Source organism: Callospermophilus lateralis, chromosome 17 (genome assembly GCF_048772815.1).
Source record: "Callospermophilus lateralis isolate mCalLat2 chromosome 17, mCalLat2.hap1, whole genome shotgun sequence".
NCBI lineage: Eukaryota > Metazoa > Chordata > Mammalia > Rodentia > Sciuridae > Callospermophilus > Callospermophilus lateralis.
The window spans coordinates 38465952-38492261 of record NC_135321.1 but is presented as its reverse complement, the minus strand read 5'-3'; the positions used below and the strand labels follow the sequence as shown (position 1 = coordinate 38492261).

At 40.9% G+C, this 26310-nt stretch overlaps 1 protein-coding gene across 2 annotated transcripts in view; it reads left to right on the top strand.

Moving 5' to 3' along the window:
• Positions 1 to 18621: 18621 nt before the first annotated feature.
• The window catches only part of Rnf138 (ring finger protein 138), a 32324-nt gene continuing 24635 nt past the window's right edge, over positions 18622 to 26310 (top strand). Inside the window, exons 1-2 of one of the 2 annotated variants that reach the window (XM_076836948.2) lie at positions 18622 to 18890; positions 19407 to 19589. In XM_076836948.2, coding sequence (XP_076693063.1) covers positions 19480 to 19589 — 110 coding nt within the window. In that variant the 5' untranslated portion in view covers positions 18622 to 18890; positions 19407 to 19479. The remainder of the gene's footprint in view (positions 18891 to 19406; positions 19590 to 26310) is intronic. The other variant, XM_076836947.2, reaches the window with a different exon arrangement.

The window sequence follows — 26310 nt, the reverse complement described above, 5'->3', positions numbered from 1 at the left end:
GCCTTCAAATCTCACATTCTGCCAAATTCTACTGTGAATTCTGGCTATTCCTTCTCTAAGGCAGCCTTTCCCTCGCTTCCGAATTCCAGGCTGTGTCATGGTATCTGTATATCACAATGTGTTTCCTCAGTCACCTTTCACTACAGAACACTGGAGAGTTATTATTAGGTTTGTATATGAGGCATCCCCCAAAGCTCCGATATAATGCAGGAATATTCAGAGGTAAAATGGTTGGATTGTGAGAATCAGTCACACTAGAATGGGCTGAGTGATAACTGTAAGAGGGGTGTGTAGCTTAAGGAGGTAGGTCACCGGGGCCTTCCTGGAAGATTTCATTCCTCTACCCTTCCTGGCCTTCATGAAAGGAGTGGTTTCCCACTGCCATGCCCTTCTGCTACTCACCAGAATTCTGGAGTTGGTGAACAAAGGACTGAACCTCTGAGACTATCTAAACTTCTCTAAGTTTGTCCTTGTCAGGTATTTTAGTCACAGCAATGAAAAGTTGACTAACACAGTTACACAGGTCATTTCTGCCCACATCCCACTTGCCAAAGTGAGACTTGTGGCCATGAATAATGTCAAGGCATTGGGGAAATGCAATCTTCTCATGGAGAAGAGAACTGGATGTTGAGTTATAATAGAAATGCCAGCCATGGACATACAGGTCAAGTGGAGTTGTTAGAGAAGATGCAGAAGTCAGCATGGCAAAAATATTAAAAATATGTGTGGATGGTGGAGTGCTTGCCTCATACGAATGTGGCACTGGGTTTGATCCTCAGCACCACATAAGCATAAATAAATAAAAGTATTGTGTCCATCTACAACTAAACATACTTTTTAAAAGTATGTGTGGAAAAGAGAGGGAGAAACGTCAAAATAAAACTAGATTTTTATCACAAAGTGATATTCATTTTTTTGGGGGGGGTACCCAGAATTGAACTCAGGATGAGACCACTGAGCCACATCCCCAGCTCTATTTTGAATTTTATTTAGAGACAGGGTCTCATTGAGTTGCTTAACACCTTGCTTTTGCTAAGGCTGGCTTTGAATTCAAAATCCTCCTGTCTCAGCCTCCCAAGCCATGGGGATCACAGGCGTGTGCCACCGAATGCGGCATGAAGTGATATTCATTTTTGCCATGATAATTTTTAAATTCATTTTCCCCCAACTTTGGGATCATTTTACTAAATGATAGATCCATCAGTTTCTCAAACAGATAATAACTTTTTTGCAAATCATACTTTAGTATTCATTAATAAGTAATGTCAGGTGTATTCCCTATATATGTTTCATTTTAAAGATTCTCAGATGTTCAGAATTAGAATTTTTAAGTTCTGATGGATTCATCAACAAGGCATCAAAAAAATATTTGATTTTTTTTTTTCATTTCCCATGACCACCATTTCTACAATTCTTTTTTTTTTTTTTTTTTTTTTTCTTTTGGCAATGGGGGTGCTTACTAGGAATTGAACCCAGGGGTGTTTAACCACTGAGCCACATCCCCAGCCCTTTTTAGTATTTTATTTAGAAACAGGATCTTGCTGAGTTGCCTAAGGTCTCACTAATTTGCTGAGGCTGGCTTTGAACTCATGATTCTCCTGCCTCAGCCTCCCAAGTTGCTGGGATTATAGGTGAGTGCCACTGCACCCAGTCATTTCTACAATTCTATTCATAGTCATTGTCTTCTCTCTTGCCTGGATCCTTACAGTCATCTAATTCATCTCTCTGCCTTCCCTTTATGATATTATGGTCCGTTTTTATACAGCAATCAGATCTTCAAAAGCATAAATTGGATTGTGTCGTGTTCCCCTCTCCACTGCTGAAAATGTTCCCAGGGCTTCCTGTTGTTACTAGAATAAAATCTAATGGCTTTTCCATGGCTCTCAGAAGTGCTTCATGATCTGGTTTCTGCCTACCTCACCAACTTCATCTTAGTCTGCTCTCCCCACTGAAGCCTAAGGTTCAGCCATTGTGGACTTTAAGTTTATTAAATACACCCAGGAGATAGACTCTGCGTCTTGGCACTTTCTTTTTTCTTCTATTTAAAAAACTCTCCCCAGAACTGGGCATGGTGGCATATGCCTGTAATTCCAGCAATTCAGGAAGCTCAGGCAGGAGGATCACAAGTCGAAGGAGTCAATAACTCAGTGAGACAAAAAAAAAAAAAAGGTGGTGGGGGGTGGGTGGGGGCTATTGATGTGGCTCAGTGGTTAAAAGCCATACCAGTCCCCCATACAAAAAAGAAAATAATATTTATCTCTTCAAAAATTTATCATTCCTTTATGATGAAAACATAACTTTGCCCCCAATGATTGATCAATGTCTCACCAATCTTTTCTCCTCTATCATGAATAAAAGTGATTAAAAAAAAGAAAAGCATAATGCACCAGATACAGTGGTACACGCCTGTGATCCCAGTAACTGGGGAGGCTAAGGTGGGAGGATCACAAGTTTGAGGCCAGTCTCAGCAACTTAGTGAGATGCAGTCTCAAAGTAAAATAACAAGGGCTGGGGGTGTAGATTAGTGTTAAAACACATCTGGCTTCAATTTCCAGTAGCAGAAAAACAAAGCATCATTAACAACACCAAATAATAATAATAATAATTTTATTATATAAAGGTCATAAAAGTTATTAAAAATTCTAAAACCTCAGTATTCCTGCTTAATCTCTCCTTTTTTCCCCATTCCCTGCCCCTTCTTCCCATCTTCCTCCTCCTCCTTTTTATTCTTCACAAGGTAGCTAAGTCCCTACCCCAGGCTGGCTCAAATTTGTGATCTACCTGCATCAGCCTCTCAAATAGCTGGAATTATAGGTGTGGGCCTCCAAACCTGGTGTAGCTGAATTTCTTTACAAAACAAAGTGGAAGTACAAGTTGGTAAAAATACCTCAGCGGATAAATAAGCAATGAATATAAAGACATGGTTAACAACGGAAACAGCTGGCCAAATCCACACAAATAAAATATCCAATTGCCAGTAAACAGATATTAACTTGCACACTGTGTAATATACTGTTTTTCTCTTTCAAGACTTGTGGAACAGGGATGGGAGCATAGCTCAGTGGTAGAGAGCTTGCCTAGCATGTGTGAGGCCTTGGATTCAATCCCCAATTCTCTGAAATAAATAAGAGTGTGTTTGCTGAGTGCAGTAGCATACGCTTATAATCCCAGCAGCTTGGGAGGCTGAGGGATCACAAGTTCAAAGCCAGCCTCAACAATTCAGTGAGGCCCTAAGCAACTCAGCGAGACCCTGTCTCTAAATAAAATATAAAAAAGGATTAGGGATGTGGTTAGGTGCCCCTGGGTTCAATCGCTGGTACCAAAAAAATAAAATATAAGAGTGTGTTTAAAAAAAAAAAATTGAAGAGTCCAACTTCTCATTGTGTCATCTTACAGTGGGAAGAGAGGGATAGAGAGAAAAAGGAAGAGAGAAGCTGTGTGGGATCTATTCATATAGGAGCACAAATCCCATCATGAAGGCCCCACTCTCATAAATTCATCTAACCTGACAGATCAGGCGAGGCAGACAGCGACCAAAGGAGGCAGATTTAAAAGGGCGGCTGAACAAGGCTTTATTGAGATATCACTCCCGGATGGAACTCATCAGAACCACAGAGTGGACAGGAGAAGGGTCTGAGGAGAAACCGCGTAGAAGCTCAACCAGCTCAACCGTACTGGACTTTTATGGGGCTTACAGCAGGAAGGGAAGGGCTTGGGACAGGAAAAGGTGTTTCTAGGGTCCCTTGTCCCCTTGGAGTTGGTCAGGGAGTTGGCTGAACTCCAGGATTGGCCAGGGGGTCCTGCTGATTGACAGGCGTTAGTCAGGAGATCTGGCTGATTGACAGGCATTTCCGCCGGCATCTGATTGGTGTTCTTTTACCACACGGGCTGCTTTGTTCTAAGTCGCCACCAAGTCACCACCAAGTCGCCACCACCGACTAAGATAACCCACCCAAAGCCTCAATCTCCAGTACCATTACATTGTGGGTTAGGGCTTCTTTGTTAAATTTGCTTTGTGTGTTGTGTGTGGGAACTGTCTTTTTTTTTTTAAACCAGTCATTGAACCCTCTTCCTCATCCCCTTCTTCCTCCTCCTCCTCTTCCTCCCCTCTTCCTCCTCCTCTTCCTCCTCCTCTCCCTCTCCCTCCCCCCTTCCTCCCCCTCCTTCCCCTCCTCCTCCTCTTCCTCCTCCTTCCTCTCTTCCTCCCCCTCCTTTCCCTCCTCCTCCTCTTCCTCCTCCTCCCCCTGTCCCTCCCCCTCCTTCCCCTCCTCCTCCTCTTCCTCCTCCTTCCCCTCCTTTCCCTCCTCCTCCTCTTCCTCCTCCTTCCCCTCTTCCTCTTCCTCCCCCTCTTCCCCCTCCTTCCTCTCTTCCCCCTCCTCCCCTTCTTCCCCCTCCTGCCCCTCTTCCTCCTCCTCCCCCTCTTCCCCTCCTCCCCCTTTTCCTCCTCCTCCCCCTCCTTCCCCTCCTCCTCCTCTTCTTCCTCCTCCCCCTTTTCCTCCTCCTCCCCCTCCTTCCCTTCCTCCTCCTCTTCTTCCTCTTCTCCCACCCTCCCCCTCTTCCTCCTCCTCCTTCTCCTCCACCTCTTTCTCTTTCTTCTTCTTTGCCATGAACTGACAGCTTTCTTCCACCATGCTCTTCTGCCATTATTTCTTCCTCATCTTGGGTCCACAACAATGGGATCACTGAACATGAACTGAAACCTCTAAAATCATAAACCCAAAATAAACTTTTCTTCCTTTAAATTGTCCTTGTCAGATATTTTAGTCACAGTGACAAAAAGCTGACTAACACAGGAAGCAAAGAAATTGGTGGTCTGTGCATGCATAATCAAACTTCGTGGCTATTCATAGGAATCTTGTTCAGAGAATGGTGGTGTTAGCATGGTGGAATTTTCAGCCCTCTAATGTAAAGAGATCACCCATCATATAAATACCTGCACAGACCCTAACAAAGGGTCAGTGGTTTCATTTGGGTTGAAATAGACTTTTGCAGCCTTCAAGGTCCTGAAAAATGTATCAGGTGATTGTTACCTTCATTACCCATATTTCAGAGGTGTTATCTATAGTAAAGCTATGGGTATGTGACCCCTTAAGATTGGTGGTAAAAGCAAGTAACTGAAAGTAAATGAAAGTGGAGGGTTTATTCAGATTTTCCCCTAGGCTTCAATATTGGAGATATGGTGCTAATTTCAAATGACAATGTACATTATAATTTCTGTATTAATTTGCTCTAGATTATATAATGTATTCTGCCACAGAGTCATCCTAGATAACCAAATAAAATTGGCTAAACCAGGTAACCAGGTAAAATGAAGAAATTGTTTAATTCTTATATCCAGTATGTTTGGATATACTTCTAAGCATATTTAACTCTATCCCTTTGAAACATATATTAAAAAAATATAATATATACTATACATACGTATATATATTTTTGGGGGGATACTGAAGATTGAACCCAGGGGTACATTACCACTGAATCAAGTGGTAATTTTTTTTTATTTTGAGAGAGTTTCAATGCTAGGGGTCGGGCTAAGTGCTGAGGCCGGAATCAAATTTGTGATCCTCCTGCTTTAGTCTCCCAATTTGCTGCATGTTCCACTGTTTCTGTCAAAACATTCTTAATAATGTATGCAAGAAGGTTAAAGGTTTGGGTTTTATTTGGATCAAACCCCAGTGCCTCACGTGTGCTAGGCAAGCGATCTACCACTGAGCTACAAGCCCAGCCCCAGATTAAAGTCTTATATGCAGAGTTATAGTGCCTTTTGAGAATATTTCAAAGGTAGGTTTTCCAGAAAATTTGGTCTTGCAACATGTTGTTTTTTAACTACTTTAAAAAGAAAAAAATTTACTTTCTAATTAAAAAAAAAACAATGAAGTTATCAAATTCTTAGAAACAGAAGGTTGAATTGTGGTTGCCAGAGCTGCTATAAGGAAGGAAAGCAGAATTGTTGTCTAATAGGTATAGAGTTTCAGTTCAGTAACATGAGAAGGTTCTAGAGCTTGTTGTACTTCAAGGTGAATGTAAATAATTGCTACGTTGGGCAAAAGGTGCGACTTATACAGTCCAGGGAGAGAAATAAAGAATGTCCACATGCTTCTGCCCTACTCAATGCTTTATTCACTCAAATCCCTCAATATAATTTCACTCTATAGGTTCTTAATCAAGAAAACAACAATCCTTAATGCTAGGCACTGCAATTGATATAATCAATTCACAACAAGCAATTCTAGATTAATTAATTCTAAGCACTTTGAGCACACTTAATCATGACAGACTAGTGACAGACATTCCCTCTGCATGCTAAGCTCAAGTGTCAGATCAAAAGTCTCAAGCCTTAAGCTTTAAGTCCAGCTCATGCACATTCATTCAGACCATGGTGATCAGTTAAGGAACCAAGGCAGGCTTCTCCTGGGGTGGAGGTGATGGCTGGTGGAGGAGAGGGTCATAGGGAAAAATTGCGGCTGTCACTAAGGTCAAGATGTGGCTGAAGAGTTTGAGAGTGGTGAGGAAGATGCAGAGGATCAGCAAATGATGAACAGGGATGTCAGTCCAGGTCCTCATCAGGTTCTCAGTGTGAGAGCACCAGTATCCGATGGCTGAATGTCTGTTCTTTTGCTCTGTTATTTTTATCAAATTTTGGGGCTTTTGACCCCCCTTTCAATGCCACCAGATTTCTCAGTGACATCATTTACCCTGGGGTTAAAACATCTGGTCTGGAGTTTATCAGGGTGGGGAGAAGTGACTTGTTTGTGCCTGAGGGCCATACTGGAGGGCCCCTTAGGTGTGCCTGGTAAGACTGCAGGTTTCAAACTGGAGTTTTTAAAATGGAATTGCTTAGGCTCAGGCCTAAGGCCATCCTTACAATAATACTACTGTGCTGTGCACTTAAAAATGACCAAAATGGTAAATTTCATGTTATGTGGCTTTTTAACCACAATTTAAAAAAAACCTACAAATAAAAAATATCTTAGACCAAATACCTTGGTATATATGTACATTTCAGTGATACCCAGTTTCGGAAATTATAATTGTCAGTGAAATTTAGGAAAGAAGAAAAGTCATCTTACTGGCAAAGCTCTTGAGGTTTTAAAAATAAAGACTTAAATATAGAGACTGAGGAACACTACTCCCTGTTTCTAGTTTTTCACCCACTGTTCTCTTCAGACTTTTTTTCTTTTTAACCATAGGCTGATTTTTTTTCTCTTTTTGAAATTGGAGTATTATAAATATACATATTGATGAGATTCATTGTTACATATTCAGACATGCACACAATATAACAATTTAACTTGGCCAATAGCATTCCCCCTTTCCCTCCCTTAAGACTTTCTGATAAAGCTCAAAATACACAGCCTAGTTTGCTTTCTTCCCTCTCCCATTTTAAGGGGTTGTGCTGTCTTTGGGTATTTACTGGTTTGAGCTACCAGTCAGGGTAGTGTCATCTCCAATTTAACTTAAGTACATCTTTTGGGCCCTTTCACCTATAGAGTCAGATTCTAAGGTCCTGGGAGTTAGGGTTTTGCCATGTGAATTGACAGGTGCAGGCACTATACAGCCTACAATTTCTATTATAGTTAAAATTTGTATTTATTTATTGATTTTTTTTTTTTTTTTTTTTGTGGTGGTGGGGATCAAACCTGGGACCTTACAGATTCAGTGCTAAGTAAGCACTGAACCACATGTTGGTAAAGATGGCGCCCAGAGCGCTTCTCTTCCGGTAGTTTAGGTCCATGATGCACTGAATGGCGCGCGAACCATCACCTCCAATCCCTGTGAATGGCGCAAACTTTGAACGGCGCACCTCTGATCCCTGAAGTGGCGCCAACTCTCAGCTAATGAAGAAGTAGCAGCCCACTCTCCTTGCTCCTCCTCATCCTGAGTTAAGCCCATAAATATCAATACCCTGTTCATGTTCACTCTCTTGCTCTCCCTCTCTCTCTTACTCTCCCCTCTCTCTCTCCCCCTTCCTCTCCTCTCTCTCTCCCCCTCCTCTCTCTCTCTTCCCCCTCTCCTCTCTCCCCCTCTGTCTAATCTCTCTCTCTCCCCCTCCTCCCCCTTCGCTTCTGCAACTGGCCGCTATAGTCCTGCTAATAAAATCTTGGACAGGTAAACGGTTGTTTTGGCTTGTTGAGTTTACGGAGCTTTTCCACCATTCTTTACACCACTGAATTACATCCCCAGCCCTATTTTAAAATTATTATTTTTTCTTAATTTTATTTTATTTTGAGACAGGGTCTTGCTATGTTGCCCAGACTAACCTTGAACTCCTGAGCTCCAGCAATCCTCCTGCCCTACCCTCTTGAATAGCTCAGATTAGATGCATAGCATTGCTCCTGGCTAAAATTCTTTTGTGTTTTCTCTGTTCAAATTATTCCATGAACTGTCTCATGATTAGACCAGACTGATAAATCAATTTGTGTTGCTTTTTCCCAATTATCTTAAATACAATGCAATAAGGACTTTATACTCTCCTACTGGAATTTTCTTGGAAATGCATAGAGAATGCTGAGGTTCAGGTCAAGAAGGTAATTATTTGTTGGACTGAAGGACAGAAGTCAGTTTTTTCCATTTACTTCCATTTCTGTTTCATAAGTTAGAAATGCTGACTAGGAAAGTATAAGAGCCTGGCTGGCATCTGCAAGAGGAAAGAACTAGTGCAACAGAGGGCTTGAGGAATCCCAATTCTCTGAGCCATTCCAGAGTGACTCATATTGGCTTTCTTCCTGACAAAGGATACATCACTGCCATTTTAAAGTACATTGGACTGGAATCCAGTTTGAGGGCAATGGTGATCCTTTAGAGTTTAGCAAAGAAGAGCTCTCTGCCAGCCCAGTCAGCTTTCTTCATCCACATCTTCATTTCCTGAAATAAACTTTGTCCAGCAGAGTACCCTGTGCTTCCCCAGAGTAACTGCTAAAACACAGAAATCCCCTTGGTGTTGGCTAGCCTTCAATATTTAGTTTAGTAGTTCTTCAGGCCTGACAAAGTTTTTGGTATTTGTTTTTGGGAAGTTCCACTAAAATGAAACTGATAGTTTTATTTAAAATAGGGCTGTGATTCATGAAAACTAATGTTCCTTATATTATGCTCGAATTCGGGACCCCCAAAGACCACCAGAGACCCAAGATCCATGTAAGCAGCAAAGAGGTGTTTATTTCGAGCTAGGTAGGTCTTCCGTGCACACACACAGCAACTGTTGACGCTGAGAGGCCCCGAACCCAGGGTTTGCAGCATTTTTATACATTCTTTGGAGAGGGCAGGGACTTCACATACATCACAGCCTCTTTTAGCAAATCATCACACACCGCAGGAAAATCAAATAACAACTCTAAAACATGATTAGCACATTCACTGGTGGGAACAAGTTGGGTAGGGGTGATTGGTCAGTACAAAAGGGGTATTCGTTTGAACTGATTGGTTTAAGCCAAGAGGGGTGTACGTGCTGAACTACATGATTTCCCAACTTGTTATCAACCACCATAAACTACTAGGAGGGTTATCTGGCATCCCAGGTATTTCCCTGTCTCATGCTGATTGGTGGCTGCTAGGGGGCTGCTATGGATCCCCACCTAGCCTGACTGAGTCAGGGACACCTGGCACAGCAGATCTCTCCTGTTATTTGTAGATAAACAACTCAGTAGGGTGGGAATGTGCTTAGGAGTGCTCTGTGGGTTTTTCCAAGGACAAAGGCCATGTCCCTTTCTTGGACAGGCTTTGCTTTGAGGTAGAGGCTGGTTTTTCACATAGAGTACCTCAGGTCCTCATTTCCAAACTCTGATACCTTAAAAAAAAAAAAAAAAAGGAAAATGGAAATGCAGGGCTAGGGGTATAACTTAATGGGAGAGAGAGCATATGCCTAGTGTGTGCAAGGCCTTGGGCTTGGATCCTCAGGCACAAAAAAAAAAAAAAAAAGAAAGAAAAAGAAAGAAAGAAAAAAAAAAGGGTTACATATGAAATATACCCCTCCTGCTATAATTTAAATTTAAATCTAAAATGTTCCCCCAAAACCCATGTATTAAATGCTTAGTCCTCAATTTGGCACTATTGGGAGGAATCTTTTAAAAGTGGGGCCTATTGGGAAATCTTCTGATCTTTGGGGACCTGACCTTGAAGCAAGTGGTGAAACCATGCCCCTTTCTTACTCTCTCTTCTGCTTTCCAGCTGTAACAAGGTGAGTGGCTTGTTCTACCATGTGCCCTCACTGTGATGTGCTGTTTCACCAAGACTGATTGACCCAAAAGCAAATAGGGTCAACTGCATGAACCGGAACCTTTAAAACTGTGAGCCTTTCCTCTTTTTAAGTTGATTACCTCAGATATATTGTTAAAGGAACAGAAAGCTTACTACCATCATTGCCTCTCCCCAAATAAAATAGTTCACGTAATGTCCTTTTCTTTCTTTCTTTCTTTGTTAATTAATTAATTTTTTGTGGTTCTGGGAATTGAACCCAGGGCCTTGAGCATGTTACCTCTCTACTAGTGAGCCATACCCTCAGAACTTCTAATGTCTTTTTAGATGTTTCCCTGCCAATAGAAATGATACTAGCTGGCAATATCCAGTTGACAGCAGAATTCTCACTACTGCCATCTTCCCAATAAAGTCCACAAGACTAGGCAGTTCTCTGTTTTGCTTTGTTAACTGTCCAACCACATATGGTATAGGTCCTGCGGTTTCTTCCCATTTCCCCATGTTCTAAATGGAAAATTCCATTGTAGTTGTATTTGTTCTTCATTGTGGTACCAGAGGTGGTTAACAGGGATTACATTTATGAGTTAGTCTAAGATTGCAAGATCATGAAATGTCAAAACTGGATCAGATTAAGACTCAAGTAAAGGAAATATTTGGAAATACTGGACTGGGAAAATAGTGGTCTTATGACATTGTCTCTAGAAAAATGGTTGGAAGGGACTTTAGATTACTTCCTTTTGCAAAGATAGTACATGCCTATTTAGTGAGTGTGAAGGCTGAAATAATTAAACTTTATGTACAGAAAGAGAGTTACTTATGTTACTGAAGAATTTTTCTGGTTTCCTTAAAACTTAGATTTTGATTTTTAAAACTGGTGTAGGCTGGTTGCAGTAGCACATGCCTATAATTCCAGTCTCAGGAGGCTGAGGTAGGAGGATCAACATTGAGGGCATCCTCAGCAACTTAGTGAGGCCCTGTCTCAAAACAAAAAGTAAAGAGGACTGGGCATGTAATTCAGTGGTAAAGCACCTCTGAATTCTATACCCAGCCTAACAAAACAGCAGCAATGAAACTAGTGTTAGGCTTTGCTTCCACTGTTACACCAGAACTAATCTTGTTATCTTTGCCTCTGTCATGGATATGAGGACAGCACAGAACAATGCCCAGAGGATGTTAAAAAAAAAAATCAATAAATGTTTGAAGCAAGGGAAAGATAAAAAGGAAAAAGATTAGAGTGGGAGAAGAGAAGAGAGAAATAGAGGAGGGGGAGAGACAGAGATCTTTTATCTTCAACTTTACATTCTTTCTCTCAAAAATTAAAAAAAGCTGGGCGCCATGGTGCATGCCTGCTATCCCAGAGATTCAGGAGACTGAGGCAGGAGGATTGGGAGTTCCAAGTCAGCCTTAGCAATTTAGCAAGGCCCTCAACAATTTAGTGAGACCCTGTCTCTAAATAAAATATAAAAAAGGGGCTGGAGATAAAACATGAATTAACTTGTTGAAATGTCTGCCATCATTGGTCTTTAGTTTTGCTTCCGAGGGCAGTATTAGGAATGTCTGTTTTATTGCTGGTTTGCTGTCTTTCTAGTGATTGATCTCTGTGTTTGGGCAAGGCAGAAGGTGGCTGCCTTGTCTCACAGCTCCTGGTTTAATCTACCTTAGAAGTTAAAGCAGTTAATAAAAACTGAATAGAATATTGGAATCTCAGTTCCACTTTCTTGGAGAGAGAGTGGGGTTGGCATGGGTTGAGACTATATACGGATGTATTCTAGCTAACTGTACCATAAAAGCTGGGTTTCATGGGATAAACAGGGCCACTGGAGCTACTAATATGAATATTATTAAAAATGGCAGCTGTACAACAGTATGTAAAAATACTGCTGATATGAAATTGAATGGCCAGTATCTTGGAGTTTAGGTCAGTGGTATGGTACTCCAGGGATCAATTTCCAATAGAGAAAGTTAAATGGCATGAAAATGCGTATCAGTAATGATATTTATGAATTAATTGAAATTTAACTGTCCCAAACTAGAGTGTGATAAAGAAGGGTAGATTCTTTTATTTTCTATAATTTAATCTCACTTTTGAATTTCCATTTATGCTAATTTACAGAACTATGAGAAGAAAATTTAAACTTGCATTGGAAAGTGACTCAGTTACTTCTCTTTGGGGAACAGGAACCACTTTTGCCGCATTTCTCACTTGCCTCCTGTCTCCTTCTTAAGTATTGATTCAGTTAGGCAGAGGGAACAGGGTCCAATTAGGAAGTGGAGTTCACAACTGATAGTTCAGTAAAGAATGTTTAATTAAAAAGAACCTACAAGAGCTAAAAGTCTAAGAGTGACAGTAAGGTAAACATTAAATTACTGAGAAAAATCAGGGACTGCCTAGCAGGAAGTGGGACCATCAAGGAAAGTGCCATCTTGGGAAGCCAAAACCACAGAAGAAATGGAGCCATGGCCAGAAGCAGAGGAAGAGGGAGAAAATACATTGGTCTTCCTTCCTTCAGGTCTCTCATCAGTGCTTCCCATTTGCTGAATGTAGCCAGAAGTCAGTTCACAAGGGAAACTGGGAAATAGGGTCAGTTCCAGCAACACAGAGCAGAACAAGGAAAAGGGTAGGAACATGGATCTGATTGTTACTGAACAAATGCCTAACTCAGATATGTTCGGCAACAAACAAAAGTAGAACCAACTGAGAATGGCTTAAATGAGAGAATGTTTATTATTTTGTTTAACAGAAAGGAGGTAGGCCAGTTCCTGATTAGATTAATGGAATGGCTCAACTACATCTTTCTATCCCTTAGCTCTGCCATCTTGTGTACATAGGATCATTCTTCCTGTATTTTCATGATGCTTGCAGCAATTTCAGGCAGCACATATAGATACAGAAACATATGGATATGGTTATGCAATTGTTTTTATTCTCAGTTTTTTTTTTTTTTCAGAGTTGAAGTTTGAAGCAAAGACCTTGCACATGCTAGGTAAATGCACTACCACTGAGCCATATCCCCAACCCCATTTATCTATATTTGTTTTTGGTACTAGGGATTGAACACAGGACTGCTACATTTCTAGTCTTTCTTATATTTTTGAGACAGAATCTTGCTAAGTTTCTGAGTCTGGCCTTGAAATTATGGTCCACCTGCCTCAGCCTCCTGAGTCACTGGGATTACAGGTTTATGCCATCATGCTCGGTTATTTATCTGTTTTCTGTTCCACAAAGAAAAGCACTTGCCGAGGGCTGGGGATGTGGCTCAAGCGGTAGCGTGCTTGTCTGGCATGCGTGCGGCTCGGGTTTGTCCTCAGCACCACATACAGACAAAGATGTTGTATCCGCCAATAACTAAAAAATAAATATTAAAATTCTCTCTCTCTCTTAAAAAAAAAAAAAGAAAAGAAAAAAGAAAAATAAAAGCACTTGCCAAAGTTCCTCAGAATAATTCCCCTCCATGCTCCCTTGGTCACATATGAGTCACCTGCTCATGACTAAACCCAGCAAGAAGACAGGGCCTCATTCAGTTGGGTTCATATCAATCATGGTTTCCCCCCTTGAGCTGAGAATGGTCATTGCCTCCTGAAGCATGTGACTGGGAAAAAGAAGTAATTGAAAAAAATCATGATTTGTTAGAGTGGGAGACAGGAATGGGGTTACAAATTCTTGATAGGAAGATGGTATGTTACAGTTTCTCTTTCACATTCTTAGCCACTTGACCTCCTTCTTACTCGGCCTGCAGCATTGCTCTCCTCTGTGTGCACTGAGGTGAGGTGAAAAAAAGGAAGAATTAGGATTAATTCAATAGAAATGAAAAGAATATTGCTATGTATTTTTAAGAAGGAATATTTCCAAAACACACTTAAACAATCAAACCACATAGCTTCTTAGTTAGTTATGCATAGTCATGAGTAATATTAAAATATTACTGACACTCATCACTTAGGTACTATTAGCCAATCAGAATGAACAGGCTGAAAAGAACTAGTACATCTGTACTGGTACAAACTAGTTGAATGTCACATTGCACATGGTACCAGTTTAAAAAGATACTGAAGAGTAGACAGTGAAACTGGAGTTTCCCTTCCATTTTACCCTTTAGCTTCCCAGAATAATTCCTCAAAAGCAAACTCACCAGGCTTTTAAATAGGACAAAGCCAGACTTTGTCAAGAAAGAAATTAATTTTCTAGATTTTTTAATTTCCCTCTTTAGTATATTAATTACTTAACTTAGTGAACTTTAATGAAGAGTTTTACATAGGAGAGTGCCCAATCAGTGATACAGGTCAAGAGGAAAAGTCTATTCATTCTATTTATTCCCTGAGATCATAGAACAGACAAAATAGGGACTTCAATTTGGAAGGACAAGATGTGATAGGTTTAAGGGTATGCTGAGGGCAGAACTGGAAGCACATGGCATTATGGGCTGTTCAGACCCAACCTAGGGGTAAACACTTCATGTAAATTCAATGGTGCAGGATAAATCTCCCTCCACAGTATTAGAGGGAGAGTACTAAGAGATGTCATGGACTATATATAGCTGTGCTTAAGAATTTGGGGATGCAGAAAATTAAAGTTAGACTGAATCTCAAAAGAAGCACTCATGAACCACTAACATGCAGGAAACATCCACAAACTATTGAAAGGCAAAACAAGCATTTATGAGCACCCCAGCCCATGTTCTCAGCCAGTGACCTTTCCTGCAAAAGGTAACAGGAGGGCAATGCGCAAGTGCTGAGAAAACTGGTACCAACTTATGTAACTCTGCTCTGGTTCCACCTTTAGTTCAGCCCCTAGCAACCATCTCTCTATAAAAATTAACACCCCCACACCAATAGATTTCTGTCTGTTCATCTGGAGATGGCTTGCCTTCCCCCTTGAATGTGTATTCCTTGCTTTATTCCAAAAACTTCTCCCTCTTGAGATAGCCCATATTCTCTCTTAAATGTAGCTTTGCTTTCCTAAATAAAGTTTTGTCTGTCTCTGACACATGCTGAAATCTTTTCTGTAACATATGCCCAGGACCCCACTTATCCTGTGTAGAAACATCTCAAGAGCCAGAAGTTCTGCTAAAGGGCCTGCTGTGTTGACAGTTAAGGAACTCTGAGATAATTGGGGCAGAGATTCAGGAGGTTTCACAGTGTTGGTGAAGTTGAATCAACTAGGTCAGACAATAGGACCATGGCCCCAGATGCAGCTGAGACAGGTTGGAGCTGTCTTCACCAGCAAGTTCCAGCAATGGAATGCCCAAGACTCATCTTTCTCTCTCTCTCTCATTTATTTTTTGGTACTAGGAATTGAACCCAGAGGCACTGAGTAACATCCCCAACCCTTTTCATTTTTTGAGATAGAGTATCATTAAGTTGTCAAAGCTGGTCTTGAATATTCAATCCTCCTGCTTCAGCCTCCTGATTTGCTGGGATTACAGGTATGCACTTTAAGGAGCACTCATTGTGCACTTTAAGGAGCACTCATTTAAGGAGCAGTCAAAATTGGCCATCTTGAAAGAAAAATCTAGGAAGAATCCAAAAGAAAACATACAGATTTCAGGACCCAGATGCCCCATCAGTGTCTCAAGTTCATGTCAGCCATCTGTCACCCTTCTGTCCCTCAGATGCCATTTTGAGGGAAGAAGGCTGAAAGGGTTTGGGTGCTTTAACCTAAATTTAAAGGCTTTAATTTTTGCAACATGGCACATGCCTGTGATTCCAGAAATTTAGGAGGCTGAGGAAGGAGAACTGCAAGTTCAAGGTCAGCCTCAGCAATTTAGCAAGGCCCTTAACAACTTGGTGAGGCTGGCTCTCCAAAAAAAAAAAAAAAGGATGTGGCTCAGTGGTTAAAAGCTCCTGGGTTCAATCCCCCAGTACAATAAAACAAAACAAAACAAACAAAAAATCCCCACTACAAACAAAAAAGGGCTGGGAATGTAGTTCAGTGGTAATGTGCCCTTGGGTTCAATCTCTATACTGCAAAAACAAATTAACAAATAAATAATTGCAACAGTTTATCTAATTGGTCACACATTTAGGGCATCCCCCTCTACTGCCCAGAGGCTGAGGACATTTTATTTTCACAGCTGACTGTATTCTGAATAAATCTGTCACATTCCTAGTAGAATATCAAGTAGTTTTTCATATGAAATGCTGCTAAGATAGAAAATTGTGTCATTTGGTAATTATGATTTTGTTTTTTAAGCTTAATTCTCAGAGGATAACTAAATTTCCCTTACACTCAAATTGCTGATGGATTTTCACATATTACCATGCTTATAGGTACACCAAATGACTTAGAATATATGAAGAAGTAATACAAATGTTTGGATTAGGCATGAGTGAAGCTAATGTTACAAACAATAAAGCAAACAAAGTAAAAGTCACAACGTTAATGTTATGGATAGGAATTCCCAGTGAATAAAGGGAAAGATTATCACACAAAAAAAAATACACTTTATTTACTAAAATAGTCAGAATGAGTGAAATATAAATTGAAATATTACCAAAATGGTGAAGTTTGGAATCTGAGAACCATTTTATAAGGGAATTTGAAAAGCACCTGGAATACCAAGATCAGTTGCCCCTCCCACACAATGTGTTCTTCCTCCTCCTAGGAAATCTGAAGCTAAAATTAGCTTCCCTGACCAGCTTCCATCGTGCTTGCAGCAAAATCTTGTAGTCTGGCAGTATAACTAGCTATACATCAGACAAATAATTGTTATTGTAGAAACTCTTGTTTTAAGATGCATATTAAAATCCATTTCCTCCAGAATCATGTGGATTCTCTAAATCCACAGAATTTCAAACATGCCGATTTCTACCCTCATTATAATCACTGTTAAGAGAAAATTTAGTACTTTGGCAAATACCATCTTTTTTTTCTCACATTTTGATATATATTTAAAATGTAAATTAGTTGACTGCAAAACTCATATCTCTATAATGCCTAACCAAGAGCGGTCAAAACTATAGCAAATTTTAAAATCTTAAATAGCTTTTACTTGCTATTTGATAATTGGGCAACACCTTGTTCCATAAAATAGGAGTATTCCAAAGAACTGAGCAGAGGAATTAGGTTTCATAGACAGAAAAAGGCAGTGGAAAACTGAAACAGAAAAGGGGATTGGCCTTTTCCTTGTAAAGATTGAAGCACAGCGTTCCTTATTATATAGGCTAGATTGTTCAGAAATCTGGCAATTATGTCTCTTCTTCTTCCAAGTTCAGATAAACACCTTGGTTTCAGCACAGTGGTGGGGAACTTGGCATGAGTGACTCCATTTTGGGCTCCTCTCATGGATCTAGTGTATGCGCTCAGTCCAAACCATCTCCTTTACTTTTTTTTTGGGGGGGGGTGAGGGGGTCCTGGGGATCGAACCCAGGGGCAATTAACTACTGAGCCACAGCCTCAGCCTTTAGAGACAGTGTCTCCTTAAATTGCTTAGGGCCTTGCTAAGTTGTTGAGGCTGGCTTTTAACTTGTGATCCCAAACTGCTTCTCTTACAGGTGCGTGCCACCTTGCCCAGCTCCTATACATTTTACTTAACCATGCCAAGGACAATGTAGGTGGTAAACAGCATTTAAAAAAAAAATTGTTGTTGTTGATTGTTGATAGACCTTTATTTTATTTATTTGTATGTGGTGCTCAGAATTGAGCTCAGTGCCTCATGCATGCTAGGCAAGTGCTCTACCACTGAGCCAGAACCCCAGCCCCAATTAAGGGCTTTAACAAAGGATGGTAATGAAATCTTTTTTTCCTTGAAGCTATCTGAAGATTTCCCTTACTTCCTTTTCACATAGTTCTGTTACATTCTCAAAGACTTACCAATTATGAGATTTATCTGCGAATTAAGGGCTCACTTAAAAAATAAAAATATTTTTGTATAAATGCTGCCTAAGTGAGCACAAAAATAAAAACAAACTAGTGAGATTAGAGGTAGGGGCTCCTACCTCCTTTTCTTCCAAGATATCAAAAACCAACCTCCTCCCCCCAACAAACTCTTATGGTGTTGGTTGTAAGACTGTGAACATGAACGGTCACCATTTAAGAATCAATCACATTGCATTTAAGTCAAAAAATTGAATCTCTATACAGCGCAAGGAATCTTATTTTTAACTAACCCCAGGATTAAAACCACATAATATTGTTTCATAACACATTTTTGCAAGGTCAAAACAGTCTAGCAACGGCAAACAATTAAGATTAAATCTTCAACGTTAGAAATATATTTTAAGGAAAAATTCCTGGGAAACCTAAGAATTTAATGAAGGCGATAAAACGGGGTCCCCCTACCAAGATGCTGGGGGTGTGTGCAGGTACGTAGGCCGCCACCCAGCCGGTGACGTCACAACCTGCCGAAGGCGCCAAGCGCCAGTTGCTATGGAGGCTGCTCTCGTCACCCCGCCCCTCAGCTCTGGGCCTGCAACGCGAAACCCTACTGCGTTCGGTGACCGGCCGGGCAGGCTGCAGGCAGCGCTATGCCACGGGAGAGCTGCTGGCGGGGGCGATGGGATCCCGGTGCACCATGAGCCTCGGGTCCCGCCCTTTCTTGGGCCGATGAGCACTGCGCACGCCGTTCTCCTTTTGCCGTGGGGCCTCGGTTGCGAGGGCAGCAGCGGCGGGACCAGAAGCCCGACGGCGACGAAAAGTCACCTTTCTACGAACCCGCGACAAAGAAGCAGTTCAGCCTACAGTGCCGCTCCGGGGCTCAGAAGTAAGGGTCTTCGCCCGCGAAGGCGGGGCAGGGATGCGGTGGAGCGAGGCTGGGAGCGGGAAGAGCAGTGCAAAAGGGTGGGTTGCGGCCGGGGAGGATAAAGAAGCAGGGGCGGGCGTGGGGAGCTGGCGGACAGCTGGGAAGAGCGAGGCCGTGAACGGCGAACGAGGGACTAGGCAGAACCGCGGCCGGGCCCCAAGCTCCGGCTTGGGGGCGGGACGTAGTGCCGTGGCCAATGAGTGGGGCTGGCCCTAGACTTGCGCCCAGCCCAGAGAGCCTGCGAAACCAATCGCCGTTTCCTGCGCTCGGCCTCCTGAGGAGCACCGCCTCCGAGTTCCGGGGGCGAAGGGGGCGGCCCCTCGCCCGGCGCGTGCGGCCGGAGCGGCGCTGTGTTCGGCCCCGCCCCACCCCGCTCGGAGTCCCGCCCCACCCAGCTCGGAGTCCTGCTAGGTCCCCGCCCCCTTCCTGGCGCGAGCTTCTTCCTGATGCGATTCCCCTCCCCCCGGGTCCGCGCAGGGAGTCGGGCTCCGGACCGCCACCGCCACCTCGAACGCTGCTGCCGCCATCGCCTTGTTCCTCTGCCCCCGTCATGGCCGAGGAGCTGTCCGCGGCCACGGCCTACACAGAAGATGATTTCTACTGCCCGGTCTGTCAGGAGGTGCTCAAAACGCCCGTGCGGACCGCGGCCTGTCAGCACGTGTGAGTAGACGCCCCCTCCCCCGCGCGGAGCCGGGTGGTCGTTTGGGTTTCTCGTCTGGACCCTGACCTGCGACTGAGGCCTGGAGGGAGTTGAGCCCCCGAGGCCTGCCGGAGCGCCGCCCGCCTCGGGGGCCTGGTCCCGGCGCGTCTGAGCCCGGGGCAGCCCTCCGCCTGGGACCAGGGCCCGCTCGCCGCGCCCCTCAGCCGGAGCTCCCCGCCCCGGTTTTCCTGGGCTTAGCGCCCCGGGGTAGGGGTCGGGCCCTTTGGTGGCGTCCACAGGCCGAGAGGCCCCTGTCCTCCCGGCAGGCCCGGGAGGAATTGCAGGGAACGTGGAGCCTTTTTGTTTCCTAGCAACCCGAGTGCAGGCGGGGGTGTCGAGTGTCAAACCCGCTAGTGCCGGCACGGGCCGCCCGCCGGCCTCCTGCTACGCTTTCAAGTTTTTTTTCTTCCTCTTTCAGAACCTTGGCCTGGTCCTCCTTGATCCAAGAGCTTTTAATCTAACTTCAGCCCTGCTTCACAGACCACTTTTGGATCGGTTTTGTTTCATTTAAAATTCCAGGAATCTACTAGGATGGTCTAAAATGAATTTTCTTCTCTTATGTTAGAACTGACAGGATTTCCGGATATTGAAATGGTAGTTTCCCTTTGTGTTATCTTCTGTTCATTATTAATCGGTTACTGCAAGAGTGGAGGTAAGAAAAGAAGAGTTCTGTTATGAGGAATGGACTGAAGATGAGGTATTAACTCTAGGGGTGAGGGAGAACACAAAGGGATTAGGTGAGGTCACATGGTGCTGTTTAACTAGGCTTATTTATAGGAACAACCTCCATCATTTTGTAGACTACCAGACTGTCGGCAAGGATTGAAAGGAGACCTTCTTGAAAAGGTATACAGTGCACTGACCAACCTGGCTGATGACCAGAGTCCCTGGGGAGTTTTTTAAGTAAACATACCAATTCCCAGGCTCCATTCCAAACTTGCAAAAGAATTTCTGGCAGGTGGGACCTGGAAGTCTTTTTATTTTTAAAAAAAATTGAATCGGGCTTAAGTTCTGTGCTTGCAGACCCAGAATTGAACAAGTTTCTAGACATTTCTCCATTCACTTTTTTTTTTTTTTTTTTTTTGAGAGTCGGGGTTCTATAATTTTGTGAATAATTGGTAGAATTTTGGGTCCCTAATCACAAATGTTACTACAGATGACTTTTGGTAATCTTCCCTGTTCTTCTACCTTATTAACTCTACTATTTTATCCCTTGATTATGCTAGGTGTGGAACGACCATGTAGTTTTTCAGGATTGAAACATCAGTTATGATTTTTGTGTCTTAAATTCTCTCATCATTTGTTGCAACAAATGCAGGTTGTTGAAAAAGTATTTTAAGATGTCTAGGACACAGAATATACTTTCTGTCTTTAATGGTCATTATTCATTATTATAACTTGAACCTTTCCTATATTTAAGAAAAAGTAGTTCTGTGATGACAAAGAGGGGAAATAAAAGGAGGAGAGCAGGCAAGATGAGAAGTTATAATAATTGCTAAGTTTATATATGTACGGTAGATATCATGGACAGAATCATTTTAACTATTCTCTGGGTCATTGTCCTCAGAACTCATTGTAATTTTTAGCTTCCCTCAAAATTCCATATAGATCATTCTGGTCTATTTCCTTTGTGGTGCATTTGAAGTCAAGAACTATAATTTGACTTGACCTCAAAGCTATAGAAAAGAATGGATGTTTTTAAATTCAAGACCATTCTCAAATCAATTCATTGGGCTTTGAGGCTTCAATGTGATCAAAGTAGCTCCTTATCTCTACTGTCCCCCACAGTTGCTTTATAGTTCTGACTGAACAATTAATTAAAAATAGACAGAGTGAGCCAAAGTTTTATTTGGAAGGGGTGGTATTTGTGGAACAGGGTCTTGATTGGCTGGAAGGAATTTTCTGGGAAATAAGATTGGAGGGAGAGTTATTGGATATTAAATTCAGGCCATTGCATATGCCCAGCAACCATTCTACTGAGCTACATTGCCAGTCCTAGAATTATTTTTAAGTAATAAGTTTACTATGTCATTTCCCTTTTTTCACCCAAAGGACAGAGCTGTGCCTTTAATCAAATTTATATTTGGCTACAAATTGAGTTTTGTTTTTTTTTTGTTCTGGGGATAGAACCCCAGGCCTCATGCGTGAACATTCCCAGCTCCTCGAATCAGGTGTTTGTTTGTTTTTTAATTTTTTTAGTTGTAGTTAGATATAATACTTTTATTTATTTATTTATTATGTGGTGCTGAGGATTGAACCCAGTACCTTGCACGTGCTAGGCAAGTGCTCTACTGCTGAGCCACAACCCCCTCCAATCAGGGTTTTGTTTTTTTTTTTTTTTTTAAAAGAGAGAGAGAGAATTTTAATATATATTTTTTTTTTTTTTAGTTTTCGGTGGACACAACATCTTTGTTTGTATGTGGTGCTGAGGATCGAACCCGGGCCGCACGCATGCCAGGCGAGCGCGCTACAGCTTGAGCCACATCCCCAGCCTCCAATCAGGGTTTTTAAAAAAAATATTTTTAGTTGTAGATGGACACATGCTTTTATTTTTTTATTTTATTCATTTATTTTTATGTGGTGCTGAAGATCACACCCAGTGACTCATGTGTGCTAGGCAAGCACTCTACCACTGAGCTACAATCCCAGCCCCCCAAATCAGATTTTGATTCAGAGCTAGAAAGGGATGAGATAAGAACTTTGGGTCAGTCTGGGTCTGTTAGAAAATAAAAACAAATTTTCATTGCCAATGAGAGGAAAGGATTTTTCCATTGACTTTTCTAGTCAAAGAAGCAAATTCATTTCTATTAGAATAATTTTACTAAGGGCTGGAGATATACAGCTTAGTGGTAGAACATTTGCCTAGCATGCTTCAAGGGCCTGGGTTCAGTCCCCAGTATTGAAAATATATATACATACACACACCTATCTATATGTGTGTATGTATATGTAGAGAAAAAGGGATACTATTGAGAATAATTTTACTAAAGTATTTAATCTCCACTTGTTCCTTCAAACAAACATTGTTAATGTTTTTATTTGCCTTGTTCAAGAAATTAAATGCTCTTTCCCTGGAGACTGTAAATAGTCTAATGGAGAAGACTGTTAAATGACTATGGTATGGAAGAGATTTCAGTGGAAATTTTTATGTGAGCATTGAGAGCACATAGCTAAATAAACTTGTTAATATAAGGACAATTTTCTTGGGAAATACCCTGATTAGGTCTACGTCATATGTAGAGGCAAGGAGGGGTACAGAGGATGACTGTGTATCCTGACTTCATAGTTTGTTTGGAGCCAGAGAATGAGTGTAATAGAGATTGAGCTTAGAGATTTTGGCAGGAACTTCCTTTGTAAGCTAATTTGAATGTTTTCCTGAAAACCAGAGAGACCTATTAAATAATTTTTGGCAGGGGAGCAGCATGATTACAATTCCATTTTAGAAAGTTTATATTAGTGTCAGGGTTCAGCTTGGCAATGGTGACCCATTTAGATGTTGATGACACTTTGGCGTGTGAGGGAGAGAAGTGATTAGAACAGGAACTAAGGCAGTGATAATGGAAATGGAAAGAAGAGATTCCTGATATTTTAAGGTCCTTATAGAAAGTCTGATGTTCAGTACTAGATGTATATACTGTGTATAGATCTGGAATAAATGGAACTTAAGTTATGGGTGTGGATGTAGTCACTGAGGGAGATGTACGAATTGAAAAAAGGAGGCCTGGATAGATAAAAACAAAGTGTTAGAGAATACTTAAATATCAAGTAGAGAAAAGTACATTCTGAGAAGGAATGGACAGAATCATAGGAAGAAAACTAGGATTGAATGTGACAGTGGAGACTGAGATATAAATTCTTTTAAGAAACCAGCAGCATCAGGTGCCTTAAAATGGTCAGATAAAATATTTTGAAAAACATATAAAGACAAATTAAGAATATTAACATCAAACAGATATTCAAAATAAGGCTTCAGATGAAGGTTCACAATGTTGAAGTAGTAAGATGTTTATCTCTTGATGTTTTCCATTAAAGCATCATTAAAACTAAAGGTTTTTTGAACCTCTGTTTACACTGTTCTGAATAGTCAAGGAAGTACCTGTCATACACCACTTAGAAGTAAAATGCAATCCCAAGAAAATTACATTTAACAAGAAATTTTGATTTCTTGCAAAACTTTTCTCTTTTTGCAGTATGGGGGTTAAACCCAGGAGCTTTCCATTCCTAGTCTATTTTACTTTTATTTTGAGACAGGATCTTCTCGCCTTGAACTTGTGGTCCACCTGCTTGATTCTCCAGAGGGACTGGGATTACAGGTGCCATTGGACCTAGTGAAATGGATATCTAATTAGTGTTTGTTTTGGGGCATCTCTGTAAGGGGCATCTTTTAAAATAAGTTAATATAATATAAATTAGCTTCCACTTCTCATTCAGCACAAATTTGTATGATTCCCTAAATTGACCTGCTTGGGTTATCCAGTCCCTGAATTTTCAGTTTATATTTTTTAAAAATTTGAGCAGTTTTATTGGTATCTTATTGGAATAGTTATGCTCTAAATAGGTACTTTTAAAATTTATTCTTTCCCATAGATATGTTAAAATTTTGAAAGTCAAGCTTATATAGGTTCTTATTAATTTAATAAGTTGTTGCTTTAATCTATCCCTTTTCCTTAAGATTTTTAAGACTATCTAAATTCTCTTGACTTATTTATATAGAGTGACATACTTTTAAAAAATTTCAGTATAAATACATTTCAGTATTTATTGGGTAAAGGAATGAATTGGTTTGTGTTGGGACACAACACAGTTTAACTATAGTTTTATCAGTTGGCTAAGTCAGTTAACCCCATTCAGCTTTTCTTGCATATAAAAGATTAGAAATCACCTGTTTTCACTGGGTTTTTGCACAGACAAAATGAGGTAATGTTTATTTATACTAATCTTATATTTATGTTTTATATTTTTCTTTATTTTTAAATATTTATTAGTTGTAGTTGGATACAATACCTTGTTTGTTTATTTTTTAATTTTCTATTTGTTTAATTAGTTATACATGACAATAGAATACACTTATATACTTTGATATAACATACATAGATGGGAGATATTTATTTATTTTTATGTGGCGCTAAGGATAGAACCCAGGGTCTCGAATGTGCTAGGTAAGCGCTCTACCGCTGAGCCACAACCCAGCCCCTGTGTTTTATATTTTTCAAAACAAATAAATTACTATTTAAAAACTGTAACATCTAATACCAAAAGTTAGGTTGCTTTTGAAAATCAAAAGAAATCTTGTTTTTTGACTTGGATATTTAAAGCCAAAGTGAATCATGAATAGAGAATTGATGGTTTTAAAGGATTAGGGGAAATACGACTTTTCAATAATCACCGTTAACCTACATATTTTCCAGAGATATGTACAAAAACAAGATTGTAGATGTTTTATTTTCCAGTTTTTCATACAAAGGACAGCAGTCTGTATCTATTCTCTGTGCCTTAATATTTTCATATACTATCCTAGAGATTATTCCTATTAATACATAAAAGGGGCTACCTTTGCCAGGCATGGGGGCACATGCCTGTAATAATAAAAGGACTTGGGGGCTGAGGCAGGAGAATTATAAGTCTAAGGCTGGGCTTGGCAACTTAATGAGACCCTGTCTCAAAATAAAAATAAAAGGGCTGAGGGATGTAGCCCAGTCGTAGAGTGTCCCTATGTTAAATCCCTAATACCAACAACAGAAAAGAAGGTCTCACATTTTTTTTTTGTGGGTATGTAATATTCATTCAATTTACCAACACTATATAGTGATCGACAAACCAGATGAAAGTACCTTATGGAATATATTTATTTAGTCTTCTAATATCTCATTGTTTGATACATCATCATTGCTTATTTATTCAATCATATTATGAACATTAGGTTGTTCCTAAAAGAAATGCTGCAACAAGTAAAATTGTACAATAGTCCCCCACATCTGAGGGGGATGCCTTTCAAAATCTCTAGTCATTACCTGAAACAGCAGATAATATTGAGCCCAGTACTTTTCCCCCGCCACCCCTCCAGTACCAGGAATTGAACCCAGGGCTTTGAATATGCTAGCAAGCACTCCCACCACTGAACTGTGCCACTAGCTAGCCCCTTTTAAAATTTTATTTTCAGTCTTGCTAAGTTGCCTAGGCTGGCCTCAAACTTGGGATCCTTCTGCCTTAGCCTCCCAGTAGCTGGGATCACAGGTGTTCAACACCTTGCCAGGCTTGAGCCCTGTACTTCCTGTTGTAACACATTGCTATTAGTTGGAACATGTTTTCTGTTTATGTCTTCCATCCATAAATTTAATGTATTTTTCATCTTAACTAAGTAATTATGTATTGAGGCCATAATCTTTACAATTTGAGATGTAATAGCAAAATTAGCACCAATTTCTTTTCCATCACAGTTTTAGGGATAGAAGTTTCTTAGATCTTCAGCATTAACATACTTTTTTTTTTTCTTATTAGGTTGAGAACTTTACCTTTTCACTTAATAGAAGCACTTTATGGCTTCTCTTTGGCATATGTAAATTGCCAGCATCACTATTTTGTGCTTTGGGGCTGTTATTAAGTAAAATAATGTTATTTGAACACAAACACTACCATATTCAATAACTGATCTCATAACCAAGGTGGCTGTAAAGTAACTAA